Here is a 26,605-nt window from a genome sequence, read left to right on the forward strand (position 1 = left end):
GAAAAGTTCCCATATCCTCTAATGAAGGCTGTGTTTGGTAAGAGACGATACCATGGAGAAAAGTTCCTGTATCCTCCATCACTGGTGCTACACTGGAGGCCATTATTGGGAAGAAAGTTGATAACATGGAGAAAAGCTCTCGTTTCCCTTTCTTCTCACTAGTGGCTGATGTCAATAATGGGCGGTGATTGCTGATAACATGGAGACAAGCTCCTGTTATGGGACATGAGCTCTAACTTGACAATTGTGCGGTGCTTGTTTGCCACGGGCAGCGATCATTTTTCTTTTCACCAGCTTGAAAAAAGAAAAATAATGTGGCGCAGTCACCTCTTTCTTCAGCCGTTCTCAGCTGCACCACTTTCCATGGGTTCTATGCATCTTCCTGCTTTACCCTGACTGGGCATAGCAGGAGCAGGACCTCCTCACTCTAGTAACAGGAGGGGGCACCTGACAGACACGGAGGATCCGGGCAGCCATGCTCCCTTTAAACCTTCCCTCTACCCGTTACTTTCCCACCCAATGTTGTATCCTTTAGGGTCGTGATCCGGCAGCCCCTGGGCGGCGCGATTCCTCGTCATGGCGGTGAAGAAACAGATGAAGGAACAGAACACGTTCTCCTTTTATTAATACAGTTGTACAATTATTAAACATTGTGAAACGAAAAAAAAAAAAAAAAAAAAAAAAAAAAAAAAAGTTATACTACAACCCCCATCAGGCAGAGCGAATTGGCCTTCATTGCACCCACCCAGGATCAGTATCTCTGCAGAGCGTCGTCATGCTCCGCTGTAGAGGAATGTGAATCCACCGACAAACCCACAAGAATAATAATAATACAAGATGGCCGCCCCTTCATGTTGTAAAAGCCGGAGAGTACCTGGCCCCCCAACCCCACCCAAATGTAAAAATCATGTCCGTCCTGCACTCCCATCTCTTCTACCACCATCGCAGAACTCGCAAGTGTCTACATCAGCGACATGCAAGCCGTTCTCTCTGGTGGCAGCGAGACTACAACTCCCAGCATACATGGGAGCAGTAGCGCCACCGTTGTTAAAGAGCCGGTGGCTTGCAGGACAATGGTCTATACTGAAAAGTCTACATCTACAGAACTTAAATATGAAGTCCACCCCTCCCCCTTCACAGGCCCCAAATCCCTCTACTTCACCCCCATGTAACGAGACTCCATCTACCCCCGCGTAGCCCTCCGACAGCAGTCATCGCCGTCTCCCGATTGAAGCTCCCATTAGTGTGGAACCATATTATGAACTTTCCAGAGGAGGGGAGAAAAACAAAAAAAAAAGTGCAGACGTGAGGGGGGGAAATTAAAGATTGGGGAGCGAGTGGGGGACTGGACAGAGGTATCAGGAGATGATGCAGCGGTGAGCGGAGGGAGTGGTCCCTTTGGGAATATTCGGAATCTTGTCTTATCCGTGCAGACGTTCCCTGCAACGAGAGAAGAAGCGGATGAGGGGGGGCGCACTGATCCGATGAGGGGGACGCACTTGCCAGCCTAGAAACCCGGGAGCGAGTGTTTCATTTCCCTGCAGCGCCACCACAGGTGAAACAAAGCATTACAGGCGTTCACCAATAGCAACAAGTATGGACATGGCTCAAATCATCCAATCTCAGCAACCCGCTATACACGAGCTAAACTACAACTCCCAGCATTCCTTGACCACCAGCAACTGCTACTAGGGAATGCTGGGAGTTATAGTGTCACAAAAGCTTGTGTACGGCTTGTGGCCGATCACTGATGTGACCTCGTTATGGGGGGCTTGTCCCATTCACTCGGAAGCACAGATGAGAGAGGCGATAACACGGAAAAAAGCTCCTGCGCGATTCCTACCCCATTGCTCCTGGAGTCACAGAGCACGATGGGAGTTGTAGTTTCAGCAGGTTGACGATCACCGATGTGACCTCATTGAGGTACCAGTGTGAACAAGCAGCCGTCACCATGTATTCGATCACGAGGCCGTACATGTGTCTACACACTTCTGCATCTTACGGCTGTGTTCACACCGTTGCATTTTTTTTTCCTCTGCAGGTGTCCGCGCCAAAATACACAATAATCTTTGATTCTTGCAGGGTTTTTTTATGCATTGCATGCAGTATTCTTTTTTGCATATTTTAGTACACAAAAGATTTGATTCTGTACTGAAACTAGTTTTTTACATACATTTTATATCAGGTTGCCAATAAAAGCCTATAGAGAAAAATAGCAAAGAAAAAAAAAAATGCCCGATTTAGCAGCGTCTTTAGACACACAGTGGCCCAGAGTTTTCATGAAATCACATCCACTTTGCTTGGAAAAAAATGCAGCGTTAATGCTATGTGAGAACATGGCTTTACCAGTCCTGGCAGGATCCAGGCCCGAAAGGGATCCAACCACATAATAGCCGCTGTGCTGTCCGTCAGCAGAATGCTGGGTGCAGCTCTCGGTGTGACTGGAGTGAGATACGATGTGAAGTGTGCAGTTATACGAGGAGGACGGGACGGCTCCGTACACCCCAGGGATGTCTGACGGGATTAGGCAGCTCCTCTCGGCGTGCACTGCACCACTCTGGACTTTAAAAATTCAGTGAACTGCTTACAGTGAAGTCTCCTGGGCGCTGCCAGAACCGGTGAGCTAAAAGAATGGCATGCATAAAACATGGAGGGCACAACGGACCTAGAAATTAGCTGACAAACCAATGCGGTGGGGTGAGTAAGCACCCATCTCATGCATACGGTGGAGGGGGGCAGCGGTCATTTTAGGGGCCGCTCTCCTCCACCCTCGTGGGAAGCACCAAGGTTTGGATGCGGCAGATAATGTAAATTATGAAGTCTTAAGTCATAATTTAGAAATTTCCATCAGAAGCACCCGGCAGACCTGCGACGTTACGGCTCAGCGGGAAGATTTCCTGATTACACCAAACCTAAAATAAAAAAATCCCAACACACCGAGCGCCACCTGCTGGTGAGTACGAGGCGCTGCAATGTAAAGCTGCCGAGTCTTATCTGACGGCGTATTACAACCATGTCCATGGCTGGCACATGGCGGGGGCACGCCAGTAATATTTGGCTTCTGGATCTGCACCTGGCACATTTTTTCTAACATCATGCTGCTGTCCAATCCATGTGAATGGGGTTTTATCTGAATCTGGATTGACTCTGCACCAGAGAAAAGCCAAATGGGCTGCTAGGCTTAAACAGGGGCAATAACTCCTTATTCTACAAATCTGTGGGGGTCTCGATTACGAGGTTGAAGGGAGTTGTAAAAAAAAAAAAAAAAAAAAAAAAAACAACAAAAAACTAATAAAATGGCTGCCTCCTCCCAAAAGCAGCGCCACCCCACCCACAGGTCATATCTGGAATTGCAGCCCAGCTTTGTTATAGGTGAATGAGGCTCATCCGCAATACCACATATGACCTCTAGACAGTTGTGGAGCATTTATTCTTTTTCTTTTGGAAGGAGGCAGCCATGTTTTTTCTAATGAACACAATCCCTTTAAGTGCTCTGGTCCATAACCACACCGGTTCTTCTTACAGCAGATTGTCTGTTTAATCAGCTGGGTTCTCACCAAGCGCCATTACAGCAGGCGGTGAGTGAAGGTGACGTGCGCTCACCTATCACCAGTCGTATCTGCGAGACGGCCTAATTGTGCTGTCTTCAGGTCCTTGGATGGCGAGCTGCTCCTCTGGGCCGCCTCTCCTTCTGTATGCCAGCCCCCTCTGGTTCCTATAGCGGGACGTCCCTCTCTGCCATTCGTCATCGAACTCCGCAGCCTCAACTGTTACGGGGGAGAAAGATAAAAAGTTATAGAGGAAATATGACAAATGGTGGCATAACTAGGCAAAGCAGCCTGGACTCTGCAGCCTCTTCTGTTTCCCTACTGGGTCGTCTGTACATTGTAGAGGACAGTTTGCATGATCCATCATCAGCCCCTCTGCCGATGATTGTCTGCAGGAGTAGTTATCCCAGCACAGGCATTGCACAGAGGGACTGCAAGCCAGAAACGCAGGAGTAAAGCACAGGAAAGGCGGCAGACGGTGCACAGCGCAGCAGCACGAAAGTCACAGGCAGTAAGCAAGTTCCACCCTGCTGCAGGGAGGGGGCGCAGATCATGGGGGGGCGCAGATCATGGGGTGGTAATAGTCTCCCAACAGTGTCAGGGGTGATAACTGCAGAACATGGGGGGGAGCATGTTTACTGATCTCTCATGGAACCTGGATTTCCAGTATTGCTTTGCTGACAAATGACTTGTTCTCCTTTATATTTTTATGACCCCCCTCCTTGGAGAAAAAAAAAAAAAAAAAAAAGAGCCCTTCACGGGAGGTTCGTTCCTGCAAACCTCCGTACATGGTACAGAGTGACGATCGCATGGGCTCACTCCAGAGCAATCGGAAGCGGGTGTCAGCAATATATACGGTAAGACGTGACAACCTGGGGGAGCGCCCACGAACGGCGCTAGCACCTATCACGGGCGCTTAGCCCTTTTCTGACGCTCCTGTCAATAGTGACATTGATCGGTAGAGCAGAATGAGGCAGCTCGCTCTCTGCTCCGCTCAGCACAACGCGAGAACGTTGTACCGATAAGCTCTATGGTGACACCGGGCCAAAAGATGGCAGCGGGGTCACCCAGATACTTCACTCCTGCTCCACGTCGGCGAAGCACTGAGCTACTGCACTGAAATGCAAAAGTATTGCAGAGTATTAGATCAGAGCAGGGAAACTTGACGATGTTAGAAAAAAAGTTTAATACAATTGTAAAAATATTAAAATGGGGTCACTGCTGTTTTGGCATGTCAGGGGAATCCACAATCTGTTCCAGGCAAAACTGTACGCCGGAATTCAACTGACGCTCCTTCCCATCTGAGCCCTGCCGTGCACCCAAAGAGTAGTTTTCCCCCACATATGGAGTAGCGGTGCACTAAGGAGAAATTTCACAATAAATTGTATGGTGTATTTTCTTCTGTTACCCTTGAGAATGGGTTATCAATATCAGATGGCTAGGGGGACAGTGTTAGAAGTCTGTGCTGACTGTGGGGGGCGCTGTGCTCCAGCGAGAACTGTGACCAGCTGGCGCAGCTGCATACGTTTCGTAGCCCTTAGTGCTATTCATGTGAATGGAGGACAGCAGCCCATTCAACCACCAGTTCGGCATAGGGGGGAGCCAAGAGTAAAGGCCCCGTCTCACTAAGCGACTTGCCAGCGATCCCAACACCAATATCAAGGTGTCAGGATCGCTAGTAAGTCGCTATGTGATCGCTGGTGAGCTGTCACACAGACAGCTTCACCAGCGATCAGCACAGCGATGCCGAGCGCCCGGCATCGCTGGCCATCCTGTAAAAAATAGAATCAAAATAAAAAATATAGTTATTCTCACCATCCGACGTCGCGTTCAGTCATCCCGCCTCTCTCCACGCTCCGGTCCTAGTGATCCTTTGCATGAATGACCGCGAGATGTCACGGTCTCGCGGGATAACAAAGTCTCGCGGTCATTCGTGCAAAGGATCACTGGGACCGGAGCGTGGAGAGAGGCGGGATGGCTGAACGCGACGTCGGAAGGTGAGAATAACTATATTTTTTATTATTTTTTACACCTGATCGCTGGTCTCCCGCTGTCACACACAGCGATGCGTGCTGGCCAGCGGGAGACCAGCGACCAAAGAAATGTCCAGAGGTTTCTTGCAGCGATCAGCGATACGGGCAGGGGGGCCGCTCGCTGATCGCTGTCACACACAGCGATCTCGCTGGTGAGATCGCTGTTACGTCACAAAAGTTGTGACTCAGCAGCGATCTCGCTACCGAGATTACTTAGTGAGACGGGGCCTTAAGACTCCCACCAATCTGGTACCGACAGACTATGGAGGCCACGAAAACACCAGGTGAAGTAAATGGATAGAGCAGGCAAGTCTGTATTATGCTCCGGCTGTTGAAGAACTACAACTCTCAGCAAACGGTATATGCAGCTGCAGAATAGAGAGCACAGAATACAGCGTTCACTCTGCTTTGTGCATTTTCCAACCGGCCACCCACAGAAATTGCATCCACAGCCGGTATATAGGAGGCGTGCTTATGTATATATACAGGACACGCATATGTATATAGGAAGGGAAATCAACAGCTGCATAAACCCCAGCAGTGTGGGAAGAAAATAAAGAGAAAAGGCCATTAAGATGGATTAGTCACCAGATTTAACAGTAAAGGCTGCATTATTAGATTTCTCGGACCTGAAAAGGCTGGTGTACTTACTGAGAAAATCCAGATTAGAATGGACTTTTAAACAAGATTATAAAGCCAATCTCAATCTTCGTCCAGCTAACCTCATTGAGAGCTCCTCACAGAATACCTCACAAGCGTCCCGAATTATCAGTTGCAATCCGACAAATCTGAGCGGTCACAAATAGAAAGCGCGGTTTATGTAAAACTCAGCCAAAAAGTGAGGGTCCTAGGGGGGGCCTTCCAGAATGGGGTTGGTTATCGGGAACTAAATGTTTTTATTCATCTGAAAGAAATGTTGGTAAGTACGTCAGTGTGTCTCCTGCCTGCTGCATCTCCGCCCACCTAGCATGAATGACAACTCTTCAGTGTCCCCTCTTCTAGCTGCTACTGAAATTGCAAACTGCACAGTACAAGCTGAAGGCGTCAGTCAGGCCGGGGCGGGCGGAGACTGAAGAGGCGTCAGTCAGGCCGGGGCGGGCGGAGACTGAAGAGGCGTCAGTCAGGCCGGGGCGGGCGGAGACTGAAGAGGCGTCAGTCAGGCCGGGGCGGGCGGAGACTGAAGAGGCGTCAGTCAGGCCGGGGCGGGCGGAGACTGAAGAGGCGTCAGTCAGGCCGGGGCGGGCGGAGACTGAAGAGGCGTCAGTCAGGCCGGGGCGGGCGGAGACTGAAGAGGCGTCAGTCAGGCCGGGCGGAGACTGAATAAATTTGGATTCATTAACGCTCACTTATTCGCTGGACTGATAACATGCTTCACAGTGAGTACATCAGTGTCGTCAGGTCTAAGATCTATGTAATAATATACGAAGTTTGCATTGTGAGCTCTGATGCCTGATGCGCTTTGGGTAGGGCTATATAATAAAGTCTTCTCTGCTCACGCTCGTCCATGTTGATGAACTCTTGTCTCTCCTCTCGGTCTCCCGTGCGGCGGTTGTGTGAGCGTTGCATGATGTGCGATCGTTCTCCAATGTGATGTCCGATGCTCATCTGTTCCATTCCGCTGTCTGAATCCCGCATGGTGCGCCGCGTCTCACGGATCTAGAGAAAAAGAAGAAGTCTGTGAATATCTGACAAGCATGGTCCATGTGCCCTGTGTGCCCCCAGTGAAAGACATCGAAGACATGGATAGATCATTTGATCGACAGATACAAGATCAATACGAGATGATGACATCGATCAACAGACACGAGATCAATAAATAAAATCCTGCTCACCCCTCCAGGTGCAGTGCGTGTCTGCGATGTCTCCTGATATACATTGGGGGTTCCGTTTACTCCCCCCATATTGGAGTAGGAGATGACTGTGGAAGACGAGAAGGTCTGACAGTTTGATGGGTTTGTCATTTGCTCCTAAGGAAGGAAAGAAAATTGAAGTTAGATACAGGAGTAACGGGAGGGGTGTAAGGCTGAAATATCACATGGTGAACATTACAGACACATATATACAGTATATGTATACTCACCATACCACCCATGAGGTCATTCATCATGGAGAACATGTCGATGAATCCACCGCCCTGAACAGAGAAGCGCACAATACAGTGGATCAGTCACTGGGGATCACTCAAAACCCCCACAAAAAAAATTTGGCAGCTATTGGGTCTTGTGGATGCGGGAGACCACCCATGATCAGGGGCAAAACTGGACAACCCCTTTAACACTTTCCAGCGATGTAACAGTATGTGATGCTGAGTGTACAGGAGTTGTTCTTCACCGTTACTTGTAGGTGGCAGAGGTTTTACACAGCCAACGTCCTGCTGTATCTCCGATACCATCCATAGTGATGGCAGCATCTACAGGCTATAGAAAGGCCGGCGGCGGCACATCGGTGCCCTGAAAACGGGACTGTGGGATGCGGACTTCATTATTGCAGCCGATGACACTTTTGCAATTGGGTTTCATTCAAAATTCACAACATCTGATAGCTTGATGTGTTATGTTTATATTTCAGAGATCTCTCCTTTACTCCCTATATCCGATCACTCCCATGACTCATGTCACTTACACCTCAAAAGCCATCTCCAGAATCCACTCTTCTCATCTGTGAAACGGCAAAAACTCTTATTGTCACTCATTTTTATTCTCATCTGGACTACTGCAACTCTACTGGTCTTTCTTCCCCTTTAACTCAACTCTCCCTTCTCCAATCCTGAATTCAGCAGTCTCAATCGTATTTCTAGCCAGTAGCTACTCCGATGCCTCCACGCTGTGCCAGTCACTACATTGGTTACCCATCCGCTACAGAATCCAATATAATCTTATTACCCACAAAACTCTCGAAAGTCCTGCAGCTCCATACATCTCCTCCTCCTCTTTGCCTACCATCCTACCTGTCCTCTGAACAGTTCTGCATCGCCCTACATCTCCTCTCTGTCTACCAGTCTACCCATCCTCACAAATGTGCTGCACCGCCCTACAGCTCATCTCTACCTGTCCTCTACAGTTCTGCACGGCACAACATTTCCTACTTATCTCTGTCTACTACCCTAAGAGTCCTCTCCACAGTGCTGAGCTGCCCTACATCTCTTCCTCATCCACCTACCACCCTATCAGTTCTCTTCACAGTGCTCAACATCTCTTCCTCATCTTTCTCCACCTCCCTAACCATCCCCTCCACAGTGCTGCACCACCCAATGTCTCCTCCTCATCTTTGTGTACTACCTTACCAGTGCTCTGTTCTGCTAATGATCCAAGACTAACATCATCCATAATCAGAACCTCCTGCTCCCGTCTTCAGGACTTCTCTCGTGCTGCGCCAGTTCTCTGGATTGCACTACCTAAGATAAACCAAATTATGTCCCGGTTTCCACAGTTTTGTGAGTGTTCTAAGTCCTCCCTTTCTACATTTTTCTCAGAATCTGGTCCTTTCTATCATCTGTGCCCACACCTCCATGCACTGAACACCTGGATAGCTACACATACAGACAGAGCTGCATGAAGCAGTCATCGCTAACCCTTATTATACAGATGTCTGAACTGTACACGCCAAGCACTTTTGTGTCTCTCCTAGTTCTATACAGATGTAAGCTTGTGAGCACACGTCCCCTCTGAATTGTACAGTGCTGCACACTATGTCGGCGCTATATAACCAAAATTATTTTACAATATAGATATTTTTCACTGATTGGCTTCTACGGTCTCTTCGTTTCCCTTCACAATCAACAATGATGTAGTCTGTGGTCATAAATCATTTGAGAGGAGCTCAAAAATAGACAGATAAAGGAAGTACAACTTCTTAGGACAAGCTCACTGACGGATACTAAGCTACCTCATTCTACAGCCAGCAATAGAGAGTATGATACAGATGCTATGGCAGGCAATTTGTGCAAAAGTTATGATGAAACCCAATAGCAAAAATGATTTTTAGCCCCAAACATATAAGCTAGTCCAAATGTATATAGCCCATCAATGCTACCTGGCACCCAGCAGGTTACATACAATGGGTAGATCCACCACTGTAGACGGCCATAGGTGTGGGGAAGAGGAGGCAGATTTTAAACACCCGATGTGGTCTTACAACCCCCTGTGCCCTTCTGCCCTAAGTTTTATGTATTAAGAATCCTTGATGAGGAGACCAGGATTCATTACCCTCGCACTCTGAGGAAACCTGCTTTTTTGGCTCACACGGCTATGGCCATGAGATGGATGGATTAAAGACCCCTGCGGATTTCACACTGAGTCACTATGGCAAATACTGCAGCTTCCTAAGAGAGGGTGGTACCGCATATTGTGGATTATAAGACTCACTCCAAATTTTGGGACGGAAAATAGGAAAAATATATTTTAATAAAATGGTGGTGCGTCTTCTAGTCTGCTTGTATGGTAGCTTACCTGGGCAGTGGATCAGGTTCCAAAGGAGCAGGGTCACTGCTAAAGAAAGCTGGCGGTGGTGGCAGGAGTGGGGCGATGCTCGCGAGATCTCAATATGCGCATGCGCTCTTCCAGCGGCCATTTTCCCGAAGTCCTATGCATTGAAAACCATGGAAAGTGCGGGGGCTCCAGGCTTTCACAAAATGTTGTTGGGAGCCCCCACACCACCAAACACCCCTTCCTATCAGCCTGGGGCGCGCAGCATGGCCCCACTCCGGCCGCCATCAGCTTTCTGCAGGAGCGACTTTGGACCCCGCTCCACCGCTGCCGGTAAACTACATTCAGATAAGACACACCCTATGTATCCCCCAAATTTTGGTGGAAAAAAGTGTGTCTCATAACCCAAAGAACATGGTATTTAAAAATGGACATTGTCCTTTGACTCATGTTATTCCCCAAATGATGAGGAGGATTCGCTCATGATAAAGTATCTGATATTTGGTGCCTAATGTGGGCGTCTTATGGTTTTGGGTAAGATATTAGACCCGTGGTATGTTAAGAACAAGATTAACTTTGCCACACAGCATTAATGGGCAATGAAAAATGTTGATTGTTCCTTTGTTCTATGACGTCACCTTTTTATGTCGTATAAACTTCAATAAAATGAACTAAAAAAAAAAAATAATGGACATTTTTGACCCGGTGACAGGCCTTCCTTAACGGGAGGACTGTCAATATTTTTTTGAGGATCTCCGCTTACTGTCAGTGAAGGACGTTTTTTTCCCCCCAAACTCCAATTCTCACGCCTACCCAATATTTCTCACAGCTGAAGGTTTGCTACAACTGCATCCAGTCGTCAAAGGACCAGTAAAAATAAAATCTACTTTAACATGGATGGACCAGTCTGAGAGGGCAAAAACTAATTTCTATTCCCTTTTGTGTGGAGAGAAGGGAAAAAACATCCCCTTTAAGGTCCATAAACTGGCATCAAGGCTGGTCTCCATTAAGGCAAGAGGAGGTGGATCAACAACACTCACCATTCCCATCATGCCATATGGGCTCAGTGCTCCGGCCTTGCGAGTAGAACGGGCGACACGAGACATGAAAAGGAAAGAGAACACGTGAGCCTCACATAATGTAATATACTATGGCAGCCCAGAGCTGGTACAGGGCAGTGCAGAGCTGGTACGGGGCAACGCACAGCTGGTACCAGGGAATCACCTGCATGTCCCGATGTCCGCCGGAGCGAGGGAGTGCTGGCACACTCCCATCCGTCAAACTCAGAAATGGCGACATTCCAAAGTTCCCGGAAAACAAGCGTCTCATGTGCTGACGGTGCAATGCGAACGGATCCCTGCGGAGGAAGAAGCGATAGGAGGAGTGATTGTAGGAGGAAGACCATCCAGAACATGCAACAAAAAAGAGGGAAGCACTCACATCAAGAACATGGCGGGATCCTGGGGGTCGGTGTCTCTCATGAAGCGAAACATGGCAGCTGACAGCTCTTCTACCTGCGGAATATTCCTGGGAAAATCTAAAGATGCAACTGATGAAAAAAAGGAAAAAAAAAAAAAGTTAAAAACTCATCAACATACTCCATTCTGCTATTCCTATACATATATTACTGTGCAAAAGTTTTAGGCAGGTATGAAAAAAATGCTGCAACGTAAACAGTTTACAAAAATGGAAGTGTTAAAGGGAATCTGTCAGGAGATTCAGGCTGTCCAAATCACAGGCAGCCAGATTCAGTACCTGGCTGAAAGACTGCAGCCAAGTATATTACTCTCAGAAACTTTCCGGCGTTGCGGAGAAAATATACTTTGAAGATATGGCTGGGGAGCACAGTCAGAGATGTGACTAGTCCAGCTCTGCCGTTGGCCGGCTCTTCCCAGTGTTGCTACCTTTACATAGAGACATCGGTTAATCACTTGCGGCATCGCAGGGACAGAGCTGGACTAGTCTCGTCTCCGGCTATGGTCCTTGGCCAGATCTTCAAAGTATATTTTCTCTGAAAAGCTGAAGTGTTTCAGAGAATACTATACATGGCTGCGATCATGCAACCGTGCTGCAACTTTTGCTGCCTGCATTTTTGGCAGCGTGAATCTGGTGACAACTTCCCTTTATTATATTTTATTTTAATAATAAAAATAAAGTGAACGAACAAAAAAGAAATGTAAATCCCATCAATATTTGGTGACTGCCTAAGAGACCTTGCCGATGCAGTATAACTACCTTGTGTCTTGTTGCTGTGCACAGTCTCACCATGGTGTATGACCGCTGACATGCGACTGTCTTCCACAACTTTGTAGCAGAGTACAGCTATTGTTTTAACAGGATTGTCCAGTCTAAAGGCCCCGTCTCACTAAGCGATCTCGGTAGCGAGATCGCTGCTGAGTCACAACTTTTGGCCCCCCCTGCCGGTATCGCTGATCGCTGGAAGAAACCTCTGGACATTTCTTTGGTCACTGGTCTCGCGATCAGGTGTAAAAAATAATAAAAAATAAAAAACATAGTTATTCTCACCTTCCGACGTCCCGTTCAGCCATCCTGCCTCTCTCCACGCTCTGGTCCCAGTGATCCTTTTGCACGAATGACCGCGAGATGTCACGGTCTCGAGGGATAACAAAGTTTTGCGGTCATTCGTGCAAAGGATCACTGGGACCGGAGCGTGGAGAGAGGCAGGATGGCTGAACGCGACGTCGGAAGGTGAGAATATATATTTATTTTGATTCTAATTTTTACAGCGATAGCAAGCGATGCCGGGCGCTCGGCATCGCTGTGCTGATCGCTGGTGAAGCTGCCTGTGTGACAGCTCACCAGCGATCACATAGCGACTTACCAGCGATCCTGACACCTTGATATCGGTGTCGGGATCGCTGGTAAGTCGCTTAGTGTGACGGGGCCTTTAGAAGAAAAACCTAATCTTATCAGACTTCTCTTTTATATAGAGAGACATGCAGGAGTCTAGACGGTACGTGGACACACACCCTCACGGTGAACACAGGGGAACTGTGACAGGGTGTGAATCACGACCTTTCACTATTCGGCAGAAACCAATCCCTATAATCTGCCGTCATGGCTGTTTCTGTTCATGACTGTATCAACCTACATACAGAAATGACGATAATTACCTGTTGGGTATAATTACTCATACACCCGACTATAATCCTATAAAATGACTGTGCAGGAGTGACCTAGAAGAAGCGATGGAGGTAAAGGGCGGTCACCGACTATTGATGGGATTTACGTTTCTCTTTTCTTCAATCACTTTTCATTTTGTTAATTCAGAAAAATAAACATAACATTTGTAGATTTGTGAGTTTCTTACTCTTCAGCAGTTTTCCCCTGCACCTAAGACTTTTGCACCTTACACTGTCAGTGATTTCCTCCTCTATTCACACAACCCCAATTCTCCATAAATTGTGACGTTGAGCAAAAAGAAAAAAAAGAAAACCAGAATGCAACAATTTGTAAATCTCTTATCGCTATATATTATTCACTAGAGAACGTAGGACACAGGTCAGAAGGTGCACGTTGGACATTTTTCCATATCATTTGAAAAAAATAACTAATTTAGAAACTGATGGCAGCAGGGCTGTGGAGTCGGTAAGCCAAACTTGCGACTCCGACTCCTCAATTTCCCTTACACCGACTCCGACTCCACGACTCAGACTCCGACTCCCACACATATTGCTTATATTTAAGTGAAAAATTTATTGTAGTACAATGTGAACCTCAGACATTTAATCATTTTTATGATCCAATAATCAAGATATTTAGATAGAACAGAATATATATTGGTGTACTACCCGGTTTTCATTCTTTTTGGTACAGATACGATATGGATAGACAGATATGGATAAATGGATAGATAGAGCAGATTTCTAATCTGCTTTTGCTATTGAAAACATTATCTATGAGCTCAAAAACCTTTCAGGTGATGCAGTTTTTTAAAAAGATGATCAGCTTTTGCAGCTGAAAAACGTATCCTCAAAAAACACAGGAAAAACACTGTGTGTGAATGTAGCCTTAGATCAGGAATATAACAGCCATTTATAGGACATTTCATAACTTTCCCAAACTCCTATGAAAAAATATTCAGTACATCCTGCATTGAACTACTGTACCCAATTTATTATATATTTTAGGAGTCGGAGTCGGTCCATTTTATACCGACTCCAACTCCGACTCCACCAAAATGAGCACCGACTCCACGACTCCGACTCCACAGCCCTGGATGGCAGTGACACATCTCAAAAACTTAGTAGCCGAGCCGTTACCATTGTTTTGCACCATCTCGTCTCATTCTAACAGTCTGCAAACGTCGAAGAAGTGAGGAGACAACTGCTGGAGTTTTGGGATTGGACTGATGTCGGATTCTTGCTGCTCCAAATCTGGTAAAGACCCAGAACTGTGCTCATTTCATAATGCGCCAAATGCTTTCTATTGGTGAAAGGGCCGGACAGCAGGCGGACGGTTAGTCCCCTGAACTCTTCTCCTGCAACGCCATAATGTTGTGAAGGAGGCAGTCTGTGGTTTACCATTGTCTTCCTGAAATATACAAGTCCTTCCCTGAAATAGACAATGTCTGGATGGAGAAGATGTTGTTCTATCATCTCTATATATGTATCAGCAAAGATGGGGCTTTTCATGTGTGCACTGCCTCTTCTATAGGCACTAATGTCCCTCATACCATCAGAGATGAAGAACTGTGCACTGATAAGCCGGATGGTCCCGCTCCTAGATAACAAGCCGGATGGTCCCTCTCCTAGATAACAAGCCGGATGGTCCCTCTCCTAGATAACAAGCCGGATGGTCCCTCTCCTAGATAACAAGCCGGATGGTCCCTCTCCTAGATAACAAGCCGGATGGTCCCTCTCCTAGATAACAAGCCGGATGGTCCCTCTCCTAGATAACAAGCCGGATGGTCCCTCTCCTAGATAACAAGCCGGATAGTCCCTCTCCTAGATAACAAGCCGGATGATGCACCCCCTCCTAAGTCAGCAGGACACAGCGTCCATTGTTGCCATAAAGCATTTGACATTTTGATTCCTCTGACCCCAGAACAGTTTTACATTTTGCCTCCATCCAATATAAATGAGCTTTGTCCCCGAGAACACGGCAGCGTTTCTGGATTGTGCTGATATTTGGATTCTTCTTTACATGATAGAGCTATAACTTGCATTTGTGGATTGCACTGAGAACTGTGATCACAGAGAATGATTTCTAGACGTTTTCCAGAGCACGTGCAGTGATTTAAACAACACGTCTGCGTTTACTGCATAAGCATCCAGTATTGACAGTCGGCCTTGTTGTTTCTGCACATGGATTTCTCCAGAATCTCTGAATCTTTTCATGATATTATGTCCTGTACATGATGGATATTCAAAGACTTTGCAATTTAACGTTGCAGATTTTTTTTTTGGTGTGAAATTCTTCAATTTTTAGACGCAGTCATTCAGCCAAAAGTGAGCCAAAAGTTTTACCATAACCAGGTTCCCAGCATCATGTTCCCACATGCTTTATGCATCCATTAGCCCTCTGTTTCTGTACTGTTACACACTTAACATTAAGGCTGGTCCATACAATCAGGGCAACTGTTACCACCCACCTTTCGTGTCTACCTCTTTCCTCATAGACTGTAAGCTTGCGAGCAGGGCCCTCACTCCTCTTGGTATTTGTTATAATCTACTGTATGTGATTATTGTTATGCTGTAATGTCTATTGTCTGTACAAATCCCCTCAGAAATGTAAAGTGCTGCGGAATATGTCGGCGCTATAAAAATAAAATGTATTATTATTATTATTATTCACAGACTGGAGACTTCCGACCATCTTTGTTTCTGAGAGACTCTGCCTCTCTAACATGCTCTCTTTATTCTCAGTCATGTGGCTTAGTTGAAAACGGACCTTCTGGCTGCATTAGTATCACTTCTACAGTCTTTTGTTGACTCTGTCCCAACTTTTTTGAGATGTGTCACTGCCATAAATTTTGGACATTTTTTTTTTTTCCCCTAAACAAGTGTCCAATGTTCATCTTCTGATCTGTTTTATGTACAGTCATGGCCAAAAGTTAAGAGAATGACACAAATATTAATTTTTACAAAGTCTACTGCTTCATTTTTTCTAATGGCAATTTGCATATACTCCAAAATGTTATAAAGAGTGATCAGCTTAACAGCAATTACTTGCAAAGTCAATATTTGCCTAGAAAATTAACTTTATCCCCCAAAACACATTTCAACATCATTGCAGCCCTGCCTTAAAAGGGCCAGCTAACATCGTTTCAGTGATTGCTCCGTTAACACAGGTGTGGGTGTTGATGAGGACAGGGTTGGAGATCAGTCATGATTAAGTAAGAATGACACCACTGGACACTTTAAAAGGAGGCTGGTGCTTGGCATCATTGTTTCTCTTCTGTTAACCATGGTTATCTCTAAAGAAACACGTGCAGTCATCATTGCACTGCACAAAAATGGCCTAACAGGGAAGAGTATCGCAGCAAGAAAGATTGCACCTCAGTCAACAATCTATCACATCATCAAGAACTTCAAGGAGAGAGGTTCCCTTGTTGCCAAAAAGGCTCCAGGGCGCCCAAGAAAGACCAGCAAGCGCCAGGACCGTCTCTTAAAAGTGTTTCAGCTGCGGGATCGGGCTACCAGCAGTGCAGAGCTTGCTCAGGAATGGCAGCAGGCAGGTGTGAGCGCATCTGCACGCACTGTGAGGCGGAGACTCTTGGAGCAAGGCCTGGTCTCAAGGAGGGCAGCAAAGAAGCCACTTCTCTCCAGAAAAAACATCATGGACAGACTGATATTCTGCATGAGGTACAGGGAGTGGACTGCTGAGGACTGGGGTAAAGTCATTTTCTCTGATGAATCCCCTTTTCAATTGTTTGGGACATCTGGAAAACGGCTTATTCGGAGAAGACCAGGTGAGCGCTACCACCAGTCTTGTCTCATGCCAACTGTCAAGCATCCTGAAACCATTCATGTGTGGGGTGGCTTCTCAGCCAAGGGAATGGGCTCTCTCTCAGTCTTGCCTAAAAACACCGCCATGAATAAAGAATGGTACCAGAATGTCCTCCAAGAGCAACTTCTCCCAACCGTCCAAGAGCAGTTTGGCGATCAACAATGCCTTTTTCAACATGATGGAGCACCTTGCCATAAAGCAAAGGTGATAACTAAATGGCTCAGGGAACAAAACATAGATATTTTGGGACCATGGCCTGGAAACTCCCCAGATCTTAATCCCATTGAGAACTTGTGGTCAATCATCAAGAGACGGGTGGACAAACAAAAACCTTCAAATTCAGACAAAATAAAAGCATTGATTTTGCAAGAATGGACTGCTATCAGTCAGGATTTGATCCAGAAGTTGATTGAGAGCATGCCAGGGAGAATTGCTGAGGTCCTGAAGAAGAAGGGTCAACACTGCAAATATTGACTTGCTGCATTAACTCATTCTGTCAATATAACTTTTTGTTACTCATAATATGATTGCAATTATATTTCTGTATGTGATAAAAACATCTGACAAACACACAAAAACCAGAGGCCAGCAGATCATGTGAAAATATAATATTTGTGTCATTCTCTAAACTTTTGGCCATGACTGTAAAAACATGGAGGAAAAAAATCCAGCGTAGAAGCAGGTAAATAAAACGTCCAATTTTATTAAAGAAATAAATCTCATCCATAAAAACATGGTAAGCGCGGTTCTGGTCATAGTGGATACAACCGACGCGTTTCAGCTCCGATGAGCCTTACTCACATGTCGGTTGTATCCACTGTGACCAGAACCACACACTTACTATGGACGTTATTTCTTTAGTAAAATTGGACATTTTATTTACCTGCTTCTACGCTGGATTTTTCCTCGTCAGTGATCTCCTCCTCTTTGCTATTATATATACAGTGGATATAAAAAAAAAAAAAAATAAAAAAAAAAAAGTTTACACACCCCTGTCAAAATGCAAAGTTTTTGTCATGTAAAAAAAAAAATTATGTATATCCGACAATGAAGAATCATATCGGAACTTTTTCCACTTTAAATGTCGCCCATAATCTGTGTAAATCCTTTGAGAAACAAATGATTTTGGGTGGAAAATGAAAAATATAGAACTAAAATAATATGGTTGCATAATGTTGTGTTCAGAATTCGCCAATCACAATTTCCCTCATGCTACATAGTAGTCAGTGCTCGGCTGTCGTCATTTACATGGATAATGATGAACTCCAGAGAAAGTGACGCTGTTCTAGGAGGAGTTTCCTGACATTTTCTCAGCTGCATTTTACAGAAAAAGACAAGGACTGTAAACAGCTAACACAGCAAAGGGATCTCATTGTGAAAAGTCATCAGTCAGGAGAAAGGTATCACAAAAAATCTATGAAGGTTTAAATCTACTAAGGACACTGTGAAGATGTCATCAAGAATTGGCTGAAATTTGGCACAACAGTGACATTACCAACTTACCAAGAACAGGACGTCCCTTAAAAATTGATAAAAAGACAAGAATAGAATTGATCCGGGAAGCTGCCACATGTGTACTGCATGTGAATACAATCTCCCGCGTTCTTTATATACTACTCAAAAAAAAAAAGGTAGGGATATTTGGCTTTTGGGCAAATTTTCAGGATGATCCGGAGGTCTAAGGCGTAACGTTTCTCCTTGTGGAGATTGACATACCGGCCTTGTCAGTTGTCATGCCAATGTAAGGAGGCTTATATGCCGTGCAATGCTCCTCAGGATGAAGCTAAAATGCACTCAAACCTTTTCAGGTGAATTTAACCCCTTACTGACATGGGGCGTAATAGTAAGCCGATGGCAGTATCCCCCGCTTTGATGTGGGCTCCGGTGAGCCCACATCAAAGCCGGAACATGTCAGAAAAGAGCCTCACCAAAACCTTGACAAATGCACACATAGCGGGATGCAGCAGGCCCCCACTGATAAAGGCAGGGGCAGCACAGGTGCAAACTACTGATAAAAACAGCCACCCACTCACCTGGGTAATTATGGAGGGGTTGGCTGCCTTGTAGAAAAAAAATTGCACACTAATAGGGCTTGCATAGAACGCCAGTCACACAGGTAGGTGAGATACAAAGTGTCTGGATAACAGCCTATAGACAGCCCATAGTATTAGCAGGCGGGCTGTCCAGCACTATCTATGCACCACACAGCGACAGACGACCCAGTACACCAAGCCAACATAAAGGTGTATTTTTCTCTGTTCGCTGTTAGTGAAAATAGTGTTAGGAATCGCAAGCATGAGGACCCTTGGCGTGGGTTGCGAGCTTATCTATTTTGGCCAAAATATTAACCAATAGCTCATTAAGCCTCCTTGCCGCTTTTTTTGCGGCCTGTTATTGTGGCCCGCCTGCTAATGCTATGGGCGTGAGCCAGCCACTTGGCATCACACTTACCTGTGTGACTGGCGTTCTATGCAAGCCCTATTTGTGTGCATTTTTTCTACAAGGCAGCCAACCCCTCCATAATTACCCAGGTGGGTGGGTGGCTGTTTTTAGCAGTAGCTTGCACCGATGCTGCCCCTGCCTTTATCAGTTGGGGCCTGCTGCATCCTGCTAGTGAATGTGTCATTTCACAAGGTTTTGGTGAGGCCATTTTCCTTTGGTATGTTTTCTGAATTTTTCTATGTTCGCTGTAAGTACAGTGGGGAAATTTTATCATACGTTGACTTCAACTGTGAAAGACAGAATCTAAAAATAAAAACCAGAAAATCACATTGTATGATTTTTACATAATATTTACATAATATTTCATGCAATAAAATGCAAATTAAGTATTTGATCACCGACCAATCAACAAGGATTCTGGCTCTCACAGACCTGTTAGTTTTTCTGTAAGGCCGGGATCACACATGCGAGGAATATGGAAGAGTCACGTATCTTAATATCTGGCTACATAGAAATACATGGAGGCGCACGCTCCATTCCCGAGTGTCGGCGGCAGTGCCGGGTATTAACATGCGAGACTCGGCCGTATTCGTCGCCTGTGTGATCCCGGCCTAAGAAGCCTCCTACTCTGCACTCGTTACCTGTATTAATTGCACCTGCTTGATCTTGTTACCTGCATAAAAGACACCTGTCCTCACAATCAATCACACTTCAACCTCTCCACCATGGCAAAGACCAAAGAGCTGTCTAAGGACACCATGGGCAAAATTGTAGACCTGCACAAGGCTGGGATGGGCTACAGGACAATAAGCAAGCAGCTTGGCGAGAAGACAACAACTGTTGGCACAATTAATAGAAAATAGAAGAAACACAAGATGACTGTCAGTCTTCCTGGGTCTGGGGCTCCATGCAAAATCTCACCTCGTGGGGCAAGGATGATTCACAGAAAGTTCAGGAATCTGCCCAAAACTACACGGGAGGACCTGGTCAATGACCTGAAAAAAGCTGGGACCACAGTCTCAAACATTAGCACCCTACTACTCCGTCATAGATTAGAATCCTACAGGGCATGCTAGGTCCCCCTGCTCACGCCCGCACATGTCTAGGTCCGTTTGAAGTTCACCAATGACCATCTGGATGATCCAGAGGAGGCATGGGAGAAGATCATGTGGTCAGATGAGACCAAAATGGAACTTTTTGGTATTGACTCCACTTGAAGTGTTTGGAGGAGGAAGGATGAGTACAACCCCAAGAACAACGATCCAACTGTGAAAATCTTTGGAGAAAGCTAAAACTCAATGCTGTCCAGCGACAGCCCGAAACCAGAAAGATCTGAAGATCTGTATGGAGGAGTGGGCCAAAATCCCTGCTGCAGTGTGTGCAAACTTGGCCAAGATCTACAGGAAACGTCTGACCACTGTAATTGCAAACAAAGGTTTCTGGACCAAATATTAAGCTCTGTTTTACTGTTGCATCAAATACTTATTTCATGCAACAAAATGCAAATTAATTATGTGAAAATCATACAATGTGATTTTCTGGATTTTTTTTAGACTCCCTCATTGTTTAAGTGTACCTACTATAAAAATTAGACATATATATTATATATATATATATATATATATATATATATATATATATATATATATATACACACACACACACATATACCTGTGATCCCCTTTACTAATTATAATAGACAGATGTATAGATCTATTATAATTAGTAGAGTGGATCACTGGCCTATGTGAATATTAAGTTGTATAAAAAAAAGTGTTTTCCCCCTTCCTGATTTCCTATTCTTTTGTTTGCCACACTTAAATGTTTCAGATCACCGATCAAATATAAATATTAAACAAAGACAACACAAAATGCAGTTTATAAATGAAGGTCTTTATTATTAAGGGAAAAAGAAATCCAAACCTACAGGGTCCTGTGTGAAGAATTCATTGCCCCCTAAACCTAATAACTGTTTGGGCCGCCCTTAGCAACAACAACTGCAATCACGCGTTTGTGATAACTGGCAATGAGTCTTTTACAACGTTCTGGAGGAAATTTGGCCACTCTTTGCAGAATTGTTCTAATTTAGCCGCCATGGAGGGTTTCCAAGCATGAACCGCCTTTTTAAGGTCATGCCACAGCATCTCACTTGGATTAAGGTGAGGACTTTGACTAGGTCACTCCAAAGTCTTCATTTTGTTTTTCTTAAGCAATTCAGAGATGGACTTGCTGGTGTGTGATCATTGTCCTACTGCAATAACCAAGTGCCTTTCAGCTTAAGGTCACGAACAGATGGCCGGACATTCTCCTTCAGGATTTTTGGTAGACAGCAGAATTCATGGTTCCATTTACCAGAGCAAGTCTTCCAGGTTCTGAAGCCACAAAACCCCAGATCATCACACTACCACAACATTTTACTGTGGGTTTGATGTTCCTTGCCTAAAATGTTGTGTTACTTCTATGCCAGACATAGTGGGACATACACCTTCCAAAAAGTCCAACTTTTATCTCAACAGTCCACAGAGTATTCTCCCAAAAGTCTTGGGGATAATCAAGATGTTTTCTGACAAAACTGAGATGAGCCTTTATGTTCATATTGATCAGCAGTGGTTTTCGTCTTGGAACTCTGCCATGCAGGACATTTTTGCCCAGTCTCTTTCTTATGGTGGACTCATGAACTCTGACCTTAACTTTGGCAAGAGAGCCCTGCCGGTCTTTGGATGTTGTTGTGGGTTTTTTTTGTGATCTCTTGGTTTAGTCATCGCCACGCCCTTGGGACAATTTTGGTTCATCACTGTTCCAAGTTTTCGCCATTTGTGGATTATGGCTCTCGCCGTGGTTCGTTGGAGTCCTTAAGCTTGAGAAATGGCTTTATAACCTTTCCGGACTGATAGATCTCAAATACTTTGTTTCTCATTTGCTCCAGAATTTCTTTGGATTGCAGCATGTCTAGCTTTTGAGGGTCTTTTGGTCTACTTCCTTCTGTCATGCAGGTCCTTTTTAAGTGATTTCTCGATTACTGCCACACCTGTTCTCAATCAGCCCTGGTTGTGGCTGGGGAATTTGAAGTCAGCTTCCCAAAGATGTGATTAACCACGGATAATTTACTGTATTTTTCGGACTATAAGACGCACCCCAAATTTTGGGGTGCAAAATAGCAGAAAAAAAGATTTTTATAAGATGCGGGTCCGTCTCATTGTCCGAATTTAAGGTATCTTACCAGAAGGCTGGAGGTGGTACAGCAGGGTCACAGGAGGCATGGTCCCTTCCTCAGGATAAGAGAAGTGGGGCAATGCTGCAGTCCCCAGGTCTGATGTCGGCGGTGTGGCGATGTTGATGTTCGGTGTAGGCGGTGGGGAGTGCACCTTAGCAGGGTCCCTTCCTTTGGATGCCATAAATGTGGTGACGCTGCGTCCTGGTGTCCACGGGGGGTTGTGGCAGTGGTGTGGAGGCGGCAGAGGTGTGGCGATGCTGAGGCGCGGCGATGCTGAGGCGCGGTGGGTGGTACGAAGTGCCCGGTGTCCAAGGCGAGCAGAGCCTGGTTAATCACGGGTTTCTCTGTGTTGGCAGCCATCTTCCTGAGGCTGCACGTGCGCAGATTGAGTTCTCTGCTTCCCGAAAATGGCCGCGGGAGGCAGCGCGTGCGCAGATGGAGATCACGGCGGCCATTTTCCTGAAGCCGAGATCTCAATCTGCGCACTAGGCTTCAGGAAAACGGCCGCCGCGATCTCCATCTGCGCACGCACAGCCATTTTCCTGAAGCCCAGGGAAGCAGAGAACTCAATCTGCGCACGCGCGGCCTCAGGAAGCTGGCTGCTGCCGCCACCGAGAAACCCGTGATTCAACCGGCTCTGCTCTCCGTGGACACAGGACCGCGGCGTCACCTCACCTGAGGAATGGACCCTGCTCAGGTGCACGCCGTACTGCCCACCACGTCTCACCATTGCCACACCTCTGCCGCAACCCCCCCGGTAAGCCTGCGTTTGCACTATAAGACGCACCCCGCATTTTCCTCACAATGTTGTTTTGGGGAAAAAAGTGAGTTTTACAGTTTGAAAAATACGGTATATTTTCAAGTGGGTGGGGCAATCACTTTTCACAAGAGGGCCTGTAGATTTGGATTTCTTTTTCCCTTAATAAAGGGAAAAAGGTTATTTATAAACTGCATTTTGTGATTACTTGTGTTATCTTTGTCTAATATTTAAATTTGGATGTTGATGTGAAACATTTAAATGTGACAAAATCAGGAAGGGGGCAAACACTTTCACACAACTGTATATATGCCAGGGATCCCCACTGCTATCCAGTGACATTATATATATATCTCTATCTATCTATCTCTCTCTCTCTCTCAAGAAAAAAGGGCAGCACTAACAAAATAATATAGTAGGTGCAAAACCTATTCAGCAATGTCCAAACAGCCAAATTAACAAAAGGAAAAAAAAATAGGCAGCACTCAAATTAAATGTGAAAACAGTGGATACTTTACTGATCCTCAGGTGGCCCGTCTTTGTCAAGCCAAATTATTATGCAAAAAGAGTTTAGGAGTGATAAGGTTAGAGTTTTTTTGTTTGTCATTTAAACTCATTGATGGTGATGTGTGTCCGGGCTCTTTATATCACTGAAAGCAATTGCAGATACCTGTGCAAATTAGTTTGGCAGGTGTGTCCAAATAAAGGCAAGACTACTTAAGGCTGTTCCACATTATTAAGCAGCCTACATTTTTTGCCAAAATGGGAAAGAAAAAGGATGTGTCGGCTGCTGAGAAGCAACAAATTGTGGAGTATTTAGGTCAAGGCATGACTACAATCAACATTGCCAAGACACTTCATCGTGATCATCGCACAATCAAGAAGTATGTAGCTGATTCCCAGCACACACGTGTGCGTGCTGATAAGGAAAAATTGAGGACTCTTTGCAACAGGCAATTGCGTCAGGTTAAAAGAGCAGCTGCAAAAATGTCTTGTCATAGCAGCAGACAAGTTTTTGAAGCTGCTGGTGCCTCCAACGTCCCCCGAACAACAAGATGCAGGGTCCTTCAGAGGTTTGCAACTGTGCGTAAGCCATCCTGCCGACCACCTCTATCCACTGCACACAAGCAGAAACGGCTCCAGTGGCCAAACGAGACATGAAGACTGACTTCCAAACTGTTCTGTTAACCGATGAGTGCCGGTTAACTCAATATCCAGACAGACCAATCTCCGCACAGCCTGGATTGACTACAGGAAAGACTATGACTCAATGCCATACATATGGATCTGTGAATGCTTGGCTCTCTACAACGTCAACAGGAAATTAAGAACCTTCCTCAGAAGCTCAAATGAGGATATGGAGAACATTGGAAGTCAACAAGACAACTAGCACAAGTGACCATCAAATGTGGCATATACCAAGGTGATGTACTGTCCCCATTGCTGTTCTGCATAGGCTTGAACCCCCTCAGTCAGATAATTACAGAGTCTGGCTATGGATACAAGTTCAAGAGTGGAAGCACCATCAGCCACCTCCTCTACGTGGACGACATCAAGCTGTATGCGAAAAACGAACGAGACATCAATTCACTGATTCACCTGACAAGGATCTACAGTGAAGACATCGGGATGTCCTTGGACTGGAGAAGTGTGGCCGGTTGATAATAAAGAGAGGCAAGGTAGTCAAGACTGATGGAGTGGAATTACCAGCAGGGCATATAGCAGATGTGCAGACATGCTACAAGTACCTCGGCATCCTGCAGGGATACGGTAACCATGATGAGGAGGCGAGGAAAGCAGCAACATCCAAATACCATCAAAGGGTAAGACAGGTCCTGAAGAGCCAGCTCAGTGGGAAGAATAAAATCCGTGCCATGAATACATATGCCCTGCCAGTTATCAGAGACCCTGCTGGCATAGTGTGCTGGCCAAAAGAAGAGATGGAAGCTGCAGATGTGAAGACACGAAAGCTCCTCAATGCATGGAGGTCTCCACCCTAAGTCTAGCACCCAAAGATTGTATACCAACAGAAAGGAGGGTGGGCGAGGCTTGATAAGCATCAAAGCCACCATCAAGGATGAACCTCAGAAACAGTCCAACACATAGCGGCAGAATGCAAAATGTAAGCAGGTACAGCGTATACGGAATGCCACAGCCAAGTAGCGGGAATAGTATACAGGAACATCTGTACAGCATATGGGCTGAGAACCCCTAAGTCTAAGTGGGAGACCCCAGAGAAAGTGGTGGAGAATGAAAGGGCTAAAATCCTGTGGGACTTCAAGATCCAGACGGATAAGCAGGTGTTGGCTAACCAGACATTGTCATAGTAGACAAGGATCAGAAGACAGCAATGATAATAGATGTGGCAGTGCCAAGTGACAGCAACATTAGAAAGAAGGAATATGAGAAGCTGGAGAAATACCAGGACCTCAAAGAAGAACTGGAGAAGATGTGGAAGGTGAAGGCAACAGTGATTCCAGTGGTGATAGGAGCACTTGGAGCAGTGACCTTAGGGGTAGAGAAAATGGCTACAACAGACCCAGGAGCAACATCTGAGCTCTCTGTCCAGAAAAGCACAATGCTGGGAACAACTAAGATCGTGCGCAGAACCCTCAAACTCCCAGGCCTCTGGTAAAGGACCAAAGGACAAAGACTACCCGCATTGGAGGGGGGGTGAGAAGGAAGAATATACAGCTCTGTAAAAATAAAGAGGCAACCGAAAAAAATTCAGTTTGTCTGATTTTTCTCTTTATAGGTATATTTTTTGAGAAAAATGTAAATTGCTCTTTTATTCAATATACTACTGACATGTCTCCGAATTTCCAAGCAATACATTTTGTATTTTCAGAAAATGAAAAATGTTCCAAATAACAAAAAAAAAAAAATGCAGTGCTTGCAGACCGCAAATAATGCTAAGAAAACAAGTTCATAATCATTTAGAAACAGCAATACTATTGTTTTAACTCAGGAAGAGTTCAGAAATCAATATTTCGTGGAATAACCATGATTTTTAATCACAGGTTTCATGCGTCTTGGCTGCTTTCCACCAGTCTTTCACACTGCTTTTGGGTGACCTCCTGCCACTCCTGGTACACACGTCAGCAGTTCTTCTTTGTTTGATGGCTTGTGAGTATCCATCTTCCTCTTGATTACATTCCAGAGGCTTTCAGTGGGGTTCAGGTTTGGAGATTGGGCTGGCCATGACAGGGATTTGA

General features: G+C 45.6%; 1 protein-coding gene across 1 annotated transcript in view; it reads right to left on the reverse strand.

Annotated features, from left to right (window-relative positions):
- Positions 1–601: 601 nt before the first annotated feature.
- The window catches only part of MLF2 (myeloid leukemia factor 2), a 28,821-nt gene continuing 2,817 nt past the window's right edge, over positions 602–26,605 (reverse strand). The window contains exons 2-9 of the mRNA XM_073552959.1: positions 11,446–11,554; positions 11,230–11,362; positions 11,046–11,081; positions 7,662–7,715; positions 7,414–7,548; positions 7,078–7,237; positions 3,604–3,767; positions 602–1,440 (exon numbers count right to left, since the gene is read on the reverse strand). Coding sequence (XP_073409060.1) covers positions 3,607–3,767; positions 7,078–7,237; positions 7,414–7,548; positions 7,662–7,715; positions 11,046–11,081; positions 11,230–11,362; positions 11,446–11,498 — 732 coding nt within the window. The 5' untranslated portion in view covers positions 11,499–11,554 and the 3' untranslated portion in view covers positions 602–1,440; positions 3,604–3,606. The remainder of the gene's footprint in view (positions 1,441–3,603; positions 3,768–7,077; positions 7,238–7,413; positions 7,549–7,661; positions 7,716–11,045; positions 11,082–11,229; positions 11,363–11,445; positions 11,555–26,605) is intronic.

Source organism: Dendrobates tinctorius, unplaced genomic scaffold (genome assembly GCF_039654945.1).
Source record: "Dendrobates tinctorius isolate UK_male_01 unplaced genomic scaffold, ASM3965494v1 ptg000196l, whole genome shotgun sequence".
In the NCBI taxonomy this organism is placed as follows: domain Eukaryota; kingdom Metazoa; phylum Chordata; class Amphibia; order Anura; family Dendrobatidae; genus Dendrobates; species Dendrobates tinctorius.